Genomic DNA, 17186 nt, shown 5'->3' on the forward strand with positions numbered 1-17186 from the left:
TTTTGTATTTTTAAAATATTTAATAGCCCCTACATTAGGGTTGTTAGAGGGGATGAGCATCAATGTTACCAGAACCCTCCATATGGACCAATGGTGTTACTTTTCCAAAAATAGGATCAAAAATGTTATAACCGATAAACCATAGGGACCAAGACTGTAATTTACTCTAAATAGTTTAAATAATGCTTAGTTGGCAAACATTGTCCACGTGTCATTCAAATCATCATATCAAAAGGTCATATTTGTATAATTTAAACAATTTCTACCGATATAAGAAATAGAGTATAAAAACCTTGATATGGAGTATATACTTGTGGATTGTGGATGACGAATTTTGAATAAATTATATTTCTGGTCCCTGAGTTTGTTCAAAGGTTACAGTTTTGGTACCAAATAGTTTCCTTTTGCAATTTTGGTGGCTAGATTTAATCGTTGTAATAAATTTAGTCCTCTATATTTTCAATAGTTTCCTCTTGCAAACTAAAAAATGGGCACCGAAAAGAGGAAACCATTCAGGACCAAAACTTTTTTTTTTTTTTTTGGTAACAAACTCAGGGACAAAAATGTAATTTACTCTTTTGTTTTTGATAACCAAACCCACTAATGACAAATCCAATCAAATTTTTGAATATGAGTATGTATACATCTTTAGAAAAATCCTTTCGTATCTCCTTTTAGGTGTAGGTGTAGAAAGTAAAATGACAAATTTGCCACTAACATAATCAAGAATGAAGCATACATAATAACATCAACACCTATTTCCCACTAACATAATCAAGGAGATGTTTGTCAAGTTCAAAATGCCTGCAAAGACGTTTCTACAACCCAAAAAAAAAAAAAAAAAAAAAGTTATTCCCATTAAAAAAATATATCAAATAAAAATAAAAAATACCTTTGTTATATCAGAAGCTTTAGCGACAGAATTTATCTCAGGAAAACGTGAAATTTCTTCAGCGTTCTCAAATAAAATAAAAGTCGGGAGTTGATCGGGTATTCCTGTATATTTTTTCATTTCAATTATCAGATTTTTTTTAAAAAAAAAAAAAAAGTAAACAAACTTAACACATGTTTATATATTTCTTGCATTTTACGTTTTTAACCCTAAAATTAATAGCATATATCACGCACCTAAAGAGACGCCAAATCTTGCAGCTGTATTTGGGAAAAGCCCAAGATCAACCACTCCAAAAGATATATTTTTATTTGAGAAACTATTGCACAAAAAATATATATAATGAGAATGATATTATTTATATATATTTTTTAATTTTTAATTACCACAATCAAAATTATATAAATATACTCACGTAATTGATAGTTCAGGGAGAACACGACTCGTGCGTATACAAGTAGATGAAAACAAAGATCGAAATTCCACCTGCCAAAATTTTTTTTAAAAAAAATGATAAATAAATATTCAGATTAAATACACCAAAATATAATAACTTTTTCTGTATAAAATTTGATAACTTGTAGAATTGTGAAGCTAACCAGCCAAAATTTTGATGTGCCACCTTCGGTTAATAAAGCTTCTAATTGTAAGGGTGTTAATTGTGCTGAAGAGCCTGAAATTATATAAATTTTGGAAAAATTTGTAACACGAAACTTCAAATAAAATAAGAGAATAAGTGAATGTAAAATTGAGTGTTTACCTAGTCCTGTGTAGGGAGGTTGTTGTGTGAAGATGTATATAACTATAAATGAATCAATGCAATGAGTTATGTGTCAAGAATTTATTAAAATGAAGGAGAAAAAATATATTTTTTTTTTAGAAATGAAAGGTACCTAAGAATGCTAACATGAACCAGAGTGTAAGGTGATAATCCACAACTAATGAAATGCCAACAAGAAATATCTGGAAAATGTAGGGAAGATCATATGAATAGAAAGAAAATCTATAATTGTTGATGTTTGTTGAGGGAGATATGCAGATCCATGGTGTATTTTGAAGGGTAAAATAGTCATTTTACCTTAGCAAATAGCAGCATATCTGCAACAAAACCATCCCAGGTTTCTTCTTTCACCATCTGCAAATAGCAGGAAAGTTGATTAAGTAGACTATTTATTAACAATACTTCAGAAAAAGTAGAGTAACATTTTCTTCATGAACATTGTTCATCATGTCAGATGCAACCTCACACTATGGATGGATTCGTATTATTTTTTACTATATGATTGTGATCAGAAAGAAAAAGAACTTAATTTGTTAGTTGAACTCTTTCCCCTTTAGCCTTAGGATGTTCCCAAAAGAATGTGTCCCTCACTATTCCAATAAAAAGACCTACATTTTGATGTTTGATATCAAAGCAGAGGATTTTGTTGCAGAAGTAATAATAATGAAGTTCAAGCAGTTAACAATTGGAAACCAAATTAAGGGCGTAGGGGTTTCACAATTTCATGGTAACATTAGATGTGGTAGTCAAAGCTGTATACCTTGACAACGGTTAATGTAACGAAAGCAAGAAGCGCTTGAAGTTCCTGTAATCAATGAAAGATATTTGCAGATCGATACATTAATAAACCTGTGTAAGTGATAAAGAGAGGCCTGAGAAAAGGAGATCGCTTACACGGCGGAGGAGGTGTCCGGCGAATTCAGGAGAAAATAATTGAGAAGTGGAGAATCTGATGGAGAAATAAGAGAAGAAGGTGAGGAAATGGAGGAGATAATAGGGCTCCGACACCATGGCGAACAGTATGTTCATTGTTATATCGTAATACTGAGTGCGATCAACATCGGATTCACCGTTATTGGTGTTCTTCCCTTTCTTCCCCATGATTCCTAGGGTTTCAGATAGCCGGAAGGGGGGTTTCTGCCAAATCCGCCTCTGTAAATCTCAGATCAACATTGGAGCTGGTTGCAACTTGCAAAGACTCCCAACTTCATTACACTTTACTAATGATTTTTTGATGGACAAATTTTTGTCAAATATGTATATTCATGTACAGTGATTTAAAAACAATTTGTTGTTTGTTTGATTTTTGTGTTTTTGTTAGGAAATATATACATGAATATTCATTTATGAAATTAAAAAGATGTTAGGAAAGATGTAGAATAAGTAATTTATTGCCATTCAAATTGTTCATCTAGATACAAAACAAGCAACAACTTTCAATACAATTTATTCAAACAACCTCATAATAAGGAAAAAAAACAAATCCATTAAATTTTGCATTTAGGTTTGAATACCTGGGAAGATATGTTCCAAAGTCATCCCATCATTCGAGAAATCTGGTATATCTTTACGGTATATTCAAGCGATCAAGTTAAATCATTGTGTAAAAAAATTATTTTTGAGTGAAAACAAATAGTTATATCTAGTATATCTTTTTTTTTCGGGAAAGGAAACTTCCCTAATAAGGGGTTATAGATCGGTTATCGCGTGCTAATTATCCCTTCTGCAAACATAAGATTATGTCTCGTGACCTGGATTCACTACGACGAACCTTCATGACCACAGGGGATGTGTACTGTCATGATTTGAATACGAGTCAATAGATTATCGATCATATTTTCCACATGTCTTGTCAAGTTACCACAACTTAAGTGATTAACTTTTATAGGATATTAGATAATAGATTATAATGATTATTATAATGATTGTTAACCGATAGCCGAAAATAAGCTAGTTACTATTTATTGTTGAATTTCATGGTTGATGTTAGCATTAATTAGGTAAGTTTATGCTTTTTGTTATTGTTATACATAAGATCATGCATAATAATATTATATCTCAAAGATATATTGATGTGGTTTTAAAAAAATAGTTTTGACATTCAAAAAGTTGTAACGGTTTACCTTGTTGTCTGTTTATCCTCAATGTCTATATAAAATTTTTATGTACAATTTAATATGTATTTAATTACATGTTATAAAAAAATAACAATTGAAATGGAGTTAACAACCTAAAAAAAAGTGTTAGGCGTGTATGAGAGACGATGCATAGACAATGTCTAAATGCTATGTAGACAGTCTACTTAGTCATGTCTTTTATACCAAATGTTACCTAAATGGTCCTCACTCGAGTGTGAAAAAGGTTGCTAATTCATGTCCTTGAATCCTAAGCAGGGCAAAGGAGTACATCGTTACCCTCAAATACCAATTTAGCTTGCAACTTTTTTTTTTTTTTTTTTTTTTTTTTTTTTTTTTTTACAATCACGCCTAATATATTTATGTTCAATTAAACACATTGACCAATTATTTTACAAGGGTCAAGTTGTAGAAGACAAATATTTTTAACCTCTAGTATGAATCTAAAGTTGTTAAAAAGATCAAAGGTATTAGGTATATGTATAGTTTGTAAATTAATATATAAGAGTAAATAGTGACCCAAAGATCTTTAGCCCGTAGCCAACTATTCGATATTGTTGGGTTTCATTGAATCTGAATGCTTGACTTTATGGGCCCATTGAATCTAAGTTCTAAACATATTGATCTTTTTTTTTTTTTTTTTTTTTTTTTTTTTTTGTGTGTGTGTGTTCTTTAGTTATAAACAAGGCTTGATATTTTACAATTATACCCAAAATCCACATACCCAATATTCATAGATATATTAGAGTACTTTAAAATGTCTCTATGAATACTTTCAAATATATATTAGAGTCGTTTAAAATGCCTCTATGAATACTTTAAAATGATGTATGTTGTATTGAATATACGATGTAAGGACATGATAATAGGTTTAATTATTACTTTTTAAGTTGTAAAATGAATAGCGTGAAACTAAATTTGATGTAATCTAACAAGTTTTTAAATATTTTTAGATTCTTCTGAAAATATGTTTTATATATTTTGTAGGAATATTAAATCACTACAATGACCAAAAATGGGTAGAAATTTGATACAAATGGTTTTTTTCTTTTTTAATCACAAAATAACAATCTATTTAATAAAATGAGCTTTTGAAAAATACCTTTTGTTGTGAAACAATGATGTCAAAATGAAACTCAAGCTTATACAAGTCTATATGAATACTTAAAAAATAAAATCAACACCAATGTTTATTTTTGTAAAAAAACGCTGTATATATAAGATATATTTCTTTTCTATACAGAATAAATGGTTTGAACAAGCTTGAATGCCCCTTTAACCGTTACATTCAAAAAAAATTCGACAATATTCATCAAATTCAACATGAAAGAAGTTGGAAGAAAAAACACAAGGTACATCTATGTAAAGGATTAATGTCTAGTCAAAATAAGTCAGTTTTTTTTTTTTTGTAAAACCATTTTTAATATGCCTCTTACTAGGTCCGATAAAAGATTGATTCTAATTCGGTCAGATTCTGACTGTTTGATACAACAATTAAAAATCTTCGATTTGGTCATATAACTGGTGATATGCCTCTGGGACTGCTTGATAGTTGTTGTCAGAATTAGATCTAAGTCAAGACTTGACCAAGTAAGACACAAGTCACAACTATGAAACTAACCCTATAAGAGACATATGAGACGAGCCAGAGGCTTCTAAGTATGATATCAGACCGTATTAGACTCACCTTTTTACTAGACTCAATAAGAAACATTATCAAAAAGCCCCTTCCTAAGTCTGATAAGAAGTTGGGTTTAACTCAATCAGATCTAAGCTCAATCAACAACCATCAAACAACCCCTAAATCATTATCTCTAGATTAAGTCAAAAAGAATTAACCATACTCATTAAGCTCATTATGTCAAAAACAAACAAACCTTTCCCCTACTTAAAAAAAACACCACTAGCACTTATTATCTCACTCAATACAAATGGAAGATCAAAGTGCTTTCCACCATTTATTATATAACAAAAACTTTAATGTAAAATAGAAGCAACACACAGAGTGCTCTAACATAGATTATGAGATAAATTCATCGTAATCATGGGTTAGCAAGATTAATTAACAAGAAGGATGGAAATTGAAAACAATAATTGAAAATGAATTTTTGGAATTCTATGCTTCCATTATACAAAATTGTTGCTAAAATCTTTCAACAAATATATGAAAAGAACTACAAAAAAAGATACCAATTTTGTGAATCATCATGCCATCTTTTGTGAATTTTAAGGTAGACTCCTCCCTTATCGAGGCACACTGAGACCCATTTCTGGAAAACAAAATAAGTCAAAATAAAATGAATTTTAAGCATGTACATTTATTAATGGATATATAGTAAAGTCTTTGAAGTATGCTAAACAAATGTATAAACAATTCTTATTTCTTTCCATGAAAAAACACATAGCTAATTATTAAAACAAAGAATAACATTCCCACATTCCAAAATCAAGTCAAAAAAAACAAATATGCAAAGGGTTTAAAGAAACCATCTGACTATTGGTTAAACATCCTTTATACCTAAATCAACCATGAATAGTTATCACAATTACTAACTGGCAAAAGGGTAATTCTGGAATAATTTTTTCCAGAAGAAAAAGATGTTGCATTTACATGAAGATACCAAAAATGTCGTTGCATTTGTTCAAGCAAAAAGGAAGCAATCAAGGTTATTTTAAAGGTTTCAACTATCAACTTAATTACCACAAACCAAAACTAGATTTGGGGTAGAACTATGAAGAAGGGTCGGGGCTTCTCTCAGTTTACAGTTCATATCCTAAACAAGATTAATCCAGGATAAAGAAATATCAATGATCAGATTCTATCTAATCCTCAAACAACAAGCCTAGTTCATGATCGCATGTCATAAAGGTTTGAAATAAAACAAAGTAGTATGCTTACAGATAAAGATAAAGAGAAATTTTCAAACTCCCGGGTTCGCACTGGAAAGCATACCCTGAGACAAAGATCTTGACCCCTTCGAGTCTATCCCGAGACATGATGTTAATCGAGCCGAGGACACTGCTGAGTGTAGTGGCAACAGAGATTGCACACAACCTATTCGAGAAAATGACCTGAAACAATGAAAATTTTCTTTTTTTTATTCAACTAATTCACCGATAAAACAATCACCATTTATAAGGTAAACATGACATAAGAACACCCGTAATTATGGATTTAATATTGGATGGAAGTTGCGCATTTACCTCGTGACAGTTGTTGGAGATGAACGAGGAGCGAGGGATGGAATTGAAGTAGGTTTAGGTGAAGGAGTAGCCATGGATTTGAAGATTGTTGAAGCTGGTCTACAAATTGAGCGATATCGAGACGCCATTGTTGATGAGTGTGGAATATGGAGGTTCCGTTATTAGGGTTATAATTGGGGAGAACGGGAAAAACTTTTAGCGGGTTTTGCCTCCGCAGTCGGCAGTCAGCACTTCGGAATAAAGGTGTGCCATTTTTGGGGCTTCGGTTTAACTTTTTATTTAAAAAAATAAAAAATAAAAAATAAAAAAATAAAAAAATTTACTAGAAAAAAAAAAAACCCAATAACAATCAAAATCAAAATCGCAAATGATTTATCGGGCTGCTATTCGTAAATGGGCTCCAATTCATTGGACTACGATTTTCCCGAATGGGCTGACTGGTAATACAAGTAAATCAACTAAATTGCATTTTAAATAGGGATAATGTCAAAATTTGCAAGAATTTATGGTTTTATCTTTATCAGAATTTTGGTTCATATAAAATGTTTTTCGTTTTCATCTTTTTTACCGGTCACCTTAAGCTACATCTGCGTTAACTGGGCGTGATCTACTGAGATGGAAGGTCACATCATCATTACCTTTTTTTCACTGAAAAATTGTATCAAATTAAAAAGGTCAGGATTCGAGCCCGATGCCTTGGCAATAACGAACAAAGGTCTCTTCCACTAGACTACCATGTGATTATGTTATTTTTTGCTTGCGTTTTATATATAAAGTAACTGAATAGCGTGTGTATATATATATATATATATATAACTGTATTTGTACACTAAAAAAATATTTACAACCGAAAACATATTTATATAATCGAAATAGTATGTTTTAGATTTAATAGCATATTTACATATTTAATTGTAATAATATTTTTTTTAAGTGTATAAACAAACGAAATATGTTTTAAATGTATAAATAAGTTTAAAAATTCACATCAGAATAAATATTTTTATGTTTTTGAAATTCTAAAAGATATGTAGTTGTAAAGGGTATATTTAATATATATTTATACAGTTAAAAAAATATTTGCAAAATGTATTTATACATAAAAATGTATTTTTCATATAATAACGTTATTTATAATATATTAATACATAGTTGGAATAATAATAATAATAATAATAATAATAATACGAAAAAATCAATGGATTATTTAAAATACCAAGAAAAAAAAGTATTTATGATAATAATACAAAAAAAATAAATATTTATACTGAAAATAAAAAGAAATACATACTCAATACGTGTGTGTGTGTGTATATATATATATATATATATATATATATATATATATATATATATATATATATATATATATAAAAGCTATTTAGTTATGTTATATATATAATACAAAGTTACTTGGTAGCCTAGTGGAAGACGCCTGGTTGGTTATGGTTGAGATGTTAGGTTCGAATCTTGGCCTTGGCCTTTACATGGTGGTTCATTTTTTCAGCAAAAAGAGTGAAAGCTGATGTGGCTTTCCACCTCAACTGATCACGCCCAGTCAGCACGGATGTGGCATATTGTGATCGGTTTAACCTGTAAAAAGGGCAAAACTGAAAAAATATTTGCAAGTTTCCGGCATAGAGGAACCAAAATTCTGACAAAGCGTAAAACCGTAAATTCCTAACAAACTTAAGGCTTTTTATGACATTATCCCTTTTAAATATGGATATCAATAAGGTGGTAAGTATGGATGCTATTCGGGCCGGAACTAGACCAAACTGAGTTGAACCCTAATAAACCGAAAATTGAATAAGACTAATTTGAGGAACTAAAATCGGACCGGTTAAACTAATACAGGTTTGGTTCGACTTTGGGTATTCATCGGTCTGATACGGTTATTGCCTAAAGTAAATGTTAGTTAAAAAATAGCTTCAATACACTTTGTTTAGAAGTTTGTATCTCATTGAATATACAATAAAAAAATGCATGTAATCTGTGTAAACAATAGTTTAAATTGTGAACTACAAGCTGGAAAAAAAATCAAACAAATCTGAAAAATAATGAAGATGCTATTACAGTTCAAATTGACCTAAAATTTTGCAAATATGCTGAAACAGAAAACTTACCTTCAACACCCTCTCTTTAGGGACATTTATCTCAAATAATATATAACAAAAAATAACATATAAAGTGTGTCAACAGTGTGTTCAATTGTGAAATACAAGTTGTGAGAAAAAAATTAAGCAAATCGGGCAAATAATGAAAAAACTATAACAGTTCAAAGTTGGCCTAAACATCTACAAACATGCTATTTTTTTCACAAAAAAAAAATGTATAGCTTATTCTACAAACGTGCTAGTTTGTTTAATTCATTTTATAAAAATATATAAAATACTTTTATTTTCCATTAAATAAAATGAGTTAAACGGAATTAATGTCATATATAAAATATTTTGAAATGTTTCATGTCTTATTAAGGAATATATTCAAAATTCGATAAAACAAAATAAATTTTTAAAAATAAAAATCAAAAATTATATCGAACATATAAAATTTACCAAACTTAAATTATGAAATCAAAACCGAGACATATTTTTATCTTTAACTCAATATCTTATACTTATATTTTTAAAATAAACAACAACATACTATTATTTCTATAATATATATATATATTAGCACATCATCGTTTCTCATAAAAATAAAAGAATTTGTATAAGATAAATGAAAATAAATCTTAAAAATCACATCATGTAAAAATTAAAGAGTAATAAAATGATGTTTTATACTTCAAATTCTTTTAGATGAAAAGTAAAAAAACCAATATATTTAATTATATATTGTAGTTTGATAATTTTAGATAAAGTATAATCAACAAAAATTATGTATATATTAAATAAAATATATTTGTATGATGATTAAAATGTATAAGTTTTAATTTTTTATTTATATAAATATTACATTTTATATAAAAATAAATATATTTCATAATAAGATTTCATGTAAAATAATGTTTTAGAAAAACTAATCTCTAAAATCATAACTTTAAAAAAATATATTATAACAATGTTGTGAAAAAATAAGAAATATTTTTAAAAGAAACTTGAATTAAAAAATAAACGGATGGCCGAAATTTTAAAACGAAAAAAAATGAGAGACTAGATTGTAGTATTTCACAAATAATCCATGTCTTAAATTTCACAAATGGTATTTAGACAAGTTTCACAAAATGACAAAAATGACCATTATTCAAAAAAAAATTCAACTTAACGGATTCATATAACGGACATCTACGATAAGGACTATTTACATACAAGGTTTGCACCAAAGAGGCTATCCATACAAAAAAGTTTCATAAAGACTATATTATGGAAAAACCGAAAAGCATTAGGACCATTTATGAAATTTTATCTTAACTAAATGTCTTAACCTCAAATTTTGTCGATGAGTCGAAATGGGCCGTTGACAAGCCCAATTTCCAAAAAAAAAAGGGGGTGGGGGTATATTTGATTCCAGCACCAGTTAGGATAGGATGTGGGTGGAGACATGGTACGAGACTCATAAATGAAGAAAGAAATGGCCAACCCTATCATGTCCCCATGGCCGACCTTACCTTTAAGTTTACTAAGCCCTTGCTTACCCCCCCCCCCCCCCCCCCCCACACACACACACACACAATTCTAAGGGTACCCTTTAACACAGTTAAGCAAATCTCGATTAGTCAATTCTTCTATCTCCATAAGGGCACGCCACAAAAATCATCGGCCTGAATTCTTCTTCCTTCTCATTCTTTGATTCGCTATTCTCAGCAGAAACCAATATCGATTGAATATTAATCCATTCTTGCTAAATCAATTCTCGATCATGTTATTCTTCCATTGATTCTCCATTGTTTATTGTTCAAAATTAAAAGTCAAAACTGAAAAACTTCAAGGCTATCAAGAAGACAAGAACTAAAATCTGAAACGATATGTTCTTCTTCCTCTTATTCTCCATTGTTGATTATTCTTTCTTGATTAGTCTATTAGGCTTATGTTTGATATGTATATCAGTTAATTCCAATATGGACTGATTATCTATTAGGGTTAATAGCATATTAGGGTTAATTTTTTTAAATTATCCATTGTTAATTGACTACGGAACCCCAATTTTTCCATATAGCCCTTAATGGATAAGAAAAACCGAAAACAAACCATATAATTTTTTTTTGACTTATGCAAGGTGATATAAGCCAACTTAATATTGTTTTCGTTTTTTCTACCATTCTATATCCTTAGATATGATGATATGCTTTCCATAATATCTTGTTTTTTATGCCTTCTTTTATCCTTATATAACTCAACAATACATCAAGTTGAACCCTTTCCTTTCCACGTGACTTGATAATATTTTCTTTTCTTCTCTTAATTTTGGCACTTGCTCTCAGCAAGCAAAGCAAACCCATGACTATATATTGTTTCTTTTCTTTTATTTTGTTTCACCAAGTAGGGTAGCCTACAAAGAAGATGTGTATAAAGTGCAAAGTAATTAGGAGATGTATACAAAGTGCGACTATGGACTAGATTTGCAAAATGGATGGCTTTGGACTATTAAAATTAATAAGTCATTTCGGTTTTTTAAAGGTTTTAAGTATTATAAGCATTATTACCTAGGTATGTTAATTGTATCTGATATTCTAATTAAAAGTTAACTAACTCGAAATACATATTTAAAAAAAATGAACATAAGTTAATGTACATAATTGTTTAATTAGGTGTTATAAATTAGAAGATGCTAACTTTTAGTTTAAGGTAATAATGTGAATATATTGATTGTGTTTAGGTCCTCGTTGAAGAGTCAAAGAGATTACAAAGTTACGAGTAAGACAACTTTTACTGCAATATAAGGTGAGTATAAAGAGCTCCAAAATTTTGGTTCACTGAGAGCCTTCAAAATGATTGAGCCGTTTTCGTAACCCATTTCCATTCATAGCCTTATTTGCTAGACATACGTGGAGAATGCTTCTCATGCTTCTAAAAATATGACCTTACAATGAGAAATTGAGAATTCGGACATTCAGTTGTTTTTTAATCTAAGCACCTAAAATGGACACATTATTAGATGGTATTATTTTGCACTTCGTTTTCTTGGAAATTCAATTGTTAAAAAAAAAAGTCACATATTTTTATTCATTATCAAAACCGACCATATACACCTTTACGTCATGAACTGCAATGAGTTAAGAAACATATTTGCAAATTTTGAAAAAATCGATTCCATTGAGAATAGAAAAGAAATTGGAGCTGTCCTATTAGGTTGTCTTACATCAAAATAACAAATCGTTTTAGGTTATCTAACATCAAAATGATAAATCTTATCTGATTTCAACATACACACGTTTTGATATTATGGATTTTTTGCTATGTTTGGAATCAGTATTATCTCAGCCGCTCATTTTATTTTCACACTTAACTAATCCATAACTATAGCTCTAAAGTGATATTCTATCTGGAAACAATAAATCCATTATAAAACATTCTTGATGCACGATAAAAACAAAAACATACCTATCAAATGAACTAAGTTGTTTAGTTGCTATTTTTGACATACTTTTTGATTGCGACTTTTGAAGTTTGATTTCTTGTTCTAAATAATCTTAAAACGTCTTATATGACATATTACACGTATAAATCATAATAAAGATGTTTGTTCAAATGTCCCAGTCCCTAAAATTATAATCCAAATTCGATTTTAGTTTGTTATGCCAAATTTGACTTTATTCTAAATCTAAAGCCATTTTGTCGATTTGTACAAATGAGTTTGTAACAAAAATGATAAGTACAATGAAGATGTATATCAAAAACTCCAAAAGTTTGAATAAGTGACTGTTCATAAGATCAAAAGATTTTGTTGAATATATTATAATTTTAATTTAGTATAATTTTAATTTGTACATAAGATAATTAGTATAATTTTAATTTGTAAAGATAATTGACAAAAATCAATAAATCTTTTAATTATACCAAATGTTATATCATACCCACATGTAAGGGGTGGTTGCTGATGTGGCCCATCAGTCACGTTCGGGATACAATGTTCTCATACCCACATGTAAGGGGTGGGTGCTGATGTGGCTCATCGGTCACGTTCGGGATACAATGTTCTCTAGAACGACTTTGTTGAATCTTGATCATGCCATATGGTATTTGTTTACTTTTCTCATATTTTGACCATTATTTTTATTGAAAAAAAAAAATTTAACTTTTTGATCTCCAACAAATAATTATTTAATTCTTAACATTTGTTACACAATTATTTTACTCTCCATTTACCATAAGTTATATCGTCTTCGTTATCATCTTCGAGTGAGTTAAATATTTTTTTTTTCACAACAATCATAGAAAAAACTTAGTTAGGATGAATACAAAGACTAGATATACATTTATTATTATATTATATATTTTAGTTGGAAGTGATTTGATTTTATTTATCATGAAGATTTTAATTTTTTTAATGTGTATTAGTGGATTTATTTAATAATTATTAATTTTATATTATTTATTATTTAGTAGGTTAAATGTTTAAAATTAATAATTATTATTTGTAGGGATCCCTTATTTGTATCGAATGATAAGAAAATTAATTGGAGATGAACGATGATTATAACATGATTTGAAAGATGGAGCAAAGGAGTGACGTAATACGATAATGAAAGATGAAAGATAAGTGTAACAAATAGTTTTAAAAACATCTATATGATCAGATTGATGATTCTAGCCCAACAATATTATATGTTGTCAATTGTCATCATTTACGTCGAGAGTTCAAGTTTGATATATATGAATTTAAAAGTAGTTTATAAATAGATTAAATTTTCTGTTACAAAAAAAAAATCTAAATATATATTTTTATTTATAGATTATGAGTGTTGATATAATTTTAGATATAAAAATGATTTAGAAACTTATATAGAACCTATACAATTGAAAAACTATTGGAAGAACTTATTCGAACCAAAACTTTTTCCAAAAAATGTTAATTAACATATTACTGTCATGAGTTTTTTCAATAATTTGGTAGGCCACATAAAGCTTAACCAATTATAAATAGAAAACTTACACAAACAAAGATAGAATAAACAATAATAAAATGATAAAAACAATGAATAAGATAACATTAGATTTTTATTTAAAAAAAATCCACTTAAAAGCACTTTTATTTATATAGTTTGGATGCACTGTAGTAAAAATTGGAAAATGAAATTTGCTGTGATTTATGAAATGACTTGTTAATAATCTAGAGAAAGAAGTTTAATGGGATTTTTAATCCTTGATTAGAGTGTTGATGGGATAAATAGAAGTTGATTGATTTTGAAATTGTTTCTATTTGGTTTTATTTAACTATTAATTATTTTGATTATTTAACAAAACAATATAAACTATTTTACTTATTCTGATAGCAATTCAAAATTTTTACAACATCTAATGAAATTAAAACATAATTATTTAAACCTCTTTGGAAAAAAAAATGAATAACTTAATAGAATATATTTATGACATCATGCTCCAAACTGTATAAAACTAAAATGCGAGGGAGATTGGAAAGTTGGAGATCGATCTCTAGCCGGAGATCATGGCAGACGCCGGAATATATGTCGATTCAGGTAGCCTATCTCGGAAAGTAATTGCACTTGCTGCCGGAGAAGCTCATACGCTCGCTCTCACTGGTAATGAAACCTCATCTACAAGCTCTATCTCTCTTCATTACTTCTGTAATAAATAAACGATGTAGCTAATGTACGGATTCGATTTTGATTTTATGCGAGAAGGTCATGGGAGTGTGTATTCATGGGGAAGAGGAACTTTCGGCCGCCTTGGCTCCGGTTCGGAGCTCGATCGCCTTTTTCCGGCCAAAATTGAATTTAATTCCACAGAAAAGGTCAAAATCGTCCAAGTATCAGCCGGTTCTTACCACAGTCTCGCTCTTTCTGGTAAATTCCACGTTCTTCTTCTTCTTTTTCGCATTCAGAAGCCTCAAATAAGCACTCCAAAATCCAATTATCTCCATCAACAAGCTTAGAAATACATCGAATACAAACTTTTAGCACAAAAATTCTCCAAATTAACAGATTAGCGAAACAGATACGATCAACAGAAGAATCGAATTATTGACGTACTCTAATTGTTTCAGATGATGGTTCAGTTTGGAGCTGGGGTCACAATACTTGTATCCTTTTCGTGATTTTTTTTCATTCTCATTATATAAGCTCTGATTCAGTTCTATAAGTATGATATTTTGCATCCTTCACACCACCATAGATGGTCAACTCGGGGTCAATGGAGGGAACTCCTTAGTTCCATCTCTGGTACAGGTCTTCAATGAGCTACACCCTCCCAGTGCCTTGACAGATGAACCAATAACAAAAACTGAATCACGACTTCAGGTTTCAAATTAAGCTCTCCTCATCTTTCCTTTTGTAAATTTCTGATAATTCATATCACGAATTCAACTTCTTCTTCTTCTTCTTCTTCTTCTTCTTCCAGATTTCTTCCATAAAAGCTGGAGGAATGATGTCACTTGCCATAGACAATCTTGGATCCCTCTGGATGTGGGGAAACTGTCCTCCACAAGATAGTTTAACAGAAGGTGAATTCTCTCTTGTCCCTACATACACTCCAATACCCGTTTGGAACTTCCATGGTCAAACTGTGGTCAAAGTAGCATGTGGAAATGAACACATTGTAGCATTAGTTAGCACAGGAGAAACATATAAAGGTGATGACAATCTTGTTTGCTATACATGGGGCAACAACAATCACGGGCAGCTAGGGTTAGGAGACACAGAGATTCGAACAACTCCTCAAATCATTAAAACATTCAATCAAGAATCATCTTACACACCATATGAAGTAGCTTGTGGAGCCTTTCACACTTCTATACTCTCAAAAACAGATGGCGACATGTTAAGAAGTGTATGCTGGAGTTTTGGACTTGGGGATCACGGGCAGCTCGGGCAGCCCGGGCAGGGCACCATTAAGGATTCTTTATACCCTGAAATCGTTGAAGGGATACCTGAAAATATATGGTTGATATCAGTGGATTGTGGGTTGTTTCATACGAGTGTTGTTTCATCAGAAGGGTATGTTTGGTCATTTGGAATGGGAAATGGGCTAGGCCTTACAGAAAGTGATGGTGGAGATGCGGTTACTCCACGTTTGATACCATGTAATGGACTAAAATACCCTTGCTTTCAAGATCCTTTACAAGTAGCTTGTGGGGCTGCACATACTGTTCTTCTTGCAGATAATGGATATAAGCTTTGGTCATGGGGGAGAGGGAGAAGTGGGGTTCTTGGAAATGGCCAAGTAAATGACCTTTTTACCCCCAATCTTGTGTTATGGCCACCACTAGAAGAAGATTTTAAAAAAAGTGAGAAATTAGATGAAAAAGATTCGTTTGAGATCATAAAGATGAAGAAGGAACTAAATCTTGCAATGAAAGAGATAGATTTGTTACATTCTAAGCTTTCAACAATGGAGCATTATGCAAGCATACTTCATGGTATGATTTTTGGGAAGCCTTTTGAAGAGGAGAAAGATTTATTGTTGTCTTTAAAGAGTTCATATGATGTTGGTAAAGAGTGGGAGGATATGTTGGAGAGTTGTGATTATGGAAAGCTTGTAAGACTTGAAATGTTTTATTGTAAGATGCTTGCAAGTGTGAAAGATAAGATGATGAATGTAAAGATTAAGGAGATGATCAAAGAGTGTCTTGAATCTTCAACAAGTGTGTATCATTAAGGTGTCTTAATCTAGTATTTTGTATGATATATGAGTAATTTGATGATGTTTTAAAGGTTCTAAGTAGCAAATTTATAGATTGGATTAAAGATTCTTGGGTTGTAAGTATTAGGTAAGATATGTACTTATGTATGACAGTTATTTGTATGATTAATATGGATTAATAAAGGTGAGAATTTTGTATATTAATTGTGTTGATAATTGCACCCATGTCTAGTAAGATATCTATCTAAAGCATGCATAATGGTTGACCTTAGTAACATTCATTTAATAGAAACTTATTTTTCATATATTGGAAATAAGTTGCTAGTGTTTTTTTTTTTTTTTTTTTTTTTTTTTGCTTATAATCTTAATTAAAAATATTTTTTTTTTCATGACAAACCTTACTTTTCGTG

General features: G+C 30.1%; 3 protein-coding genes across 4 annotated transcripts; 1 reads left to right on the forward strand and 2 right to left on the reverse strand.

Annotated features, from left to right (window-relative positions):
• Positions 1 to 604: 604 nt before the first annotated feature.
• Positions 605 to 2976, reverse strand: LOC144999638 (Thioredoxin superfamily protein). The gene is made up of 10 exons (XM_078958761.1): positions 2568 to 2976; positions 2434 to 2478; positions 1971 to 2027; positions 1786 to 1855; positions 1653 to 1694; positions 1492 to 1565; positions 1308 to 1378; positions 1129 to 1211; positions 893 to 996; positions 605 to 818 (listed from the first exon to the last, which is right to left on the reverse strand). Exons 1-10 carry the CDS (start codon positions 2772 to 2774, stop codon positions 756 to 758), a joined length of 816 nt encoding a protein of 271 aa, XP_078814887.1. The 5' UTR covers positions 2775 to 2976; the 3' UTR covers positions 605 to 755.
• Positions 2977 to 5883: 2907 nt separating this feature from the next.
• LOC144999892 (protein NONRESPONDING TO OXYLIPINS 2, mitochondrial) lies at positions 5884 to 7268 on the reverse strand. 2 transcript variants are annotated; one of them, XM_078959050.1, is made up of 3 exons: positions 7013 to 7268; positions 6762 to 6880; positions 5884 to 6078 (listed from the first exon to the last, which is right to left on the reverse strand). In XM_078959050.1, the coding sequence occupies exons 1-3, from the start codon at positions 7138 to 7140 to the stop codon at positions 6053 to 6055; spliced, it is 273 nt and encodes a 90-aa protein (XP_078815176.1). In that variant the 5' UTR covers positions 7141 to 7268; the 3' UTR covers positions 5884 to 6052. The 2 variants fall into 2 exon arrangements, with proteins under 2 accessions (XP_078815176.1, XP_078815175.1); XM_078959049.1 differs by having other exon boundaries at positions 6708 to 6880.
• Positions 7269 to 14584: 7316 nt separating this feature from the next.
• On the forward strand, positions 14585 to 16980 carry LOC145002026 (ultraviolet-B receptor UVR8-like). Its single transcript, XM_078961336.1, has 5 exons — positions 14585 to 14717; positions 14820 to 14981; positions 15182 to 15217; positions 15310 to 15434; positions 15535 to 16980. Exons 1-5 carry the CDS (start codon positions 14624 to 14626, stop codon positions 16789 to 16791), a joined length of 1674 nt encoding a protein of 557 aa, XP_078817462.1. The 5' UTR covers positions 14585 to 14623; the 3' UTR covers positions 16792 to 16980.
• The last annotated feature ends 206 nt before the right edge of the window (positions 16981 to 17186 follow it).

The sequence above is a fragment of the Lactuca saligna genome, chromosome 6, assembly GCF_052625555.1.
Source record: "Lactuca saligna cultivar CGN05327 chromosome 6, ASM5262555v1, whole genome shotgun sequence".
Lineage (NCBI taxonomy): Eukaryota > Viridiplantae > Streptophyta > Magnoliopsida > Asterales > Asteraceae > Lactuca > Lactuca saligna.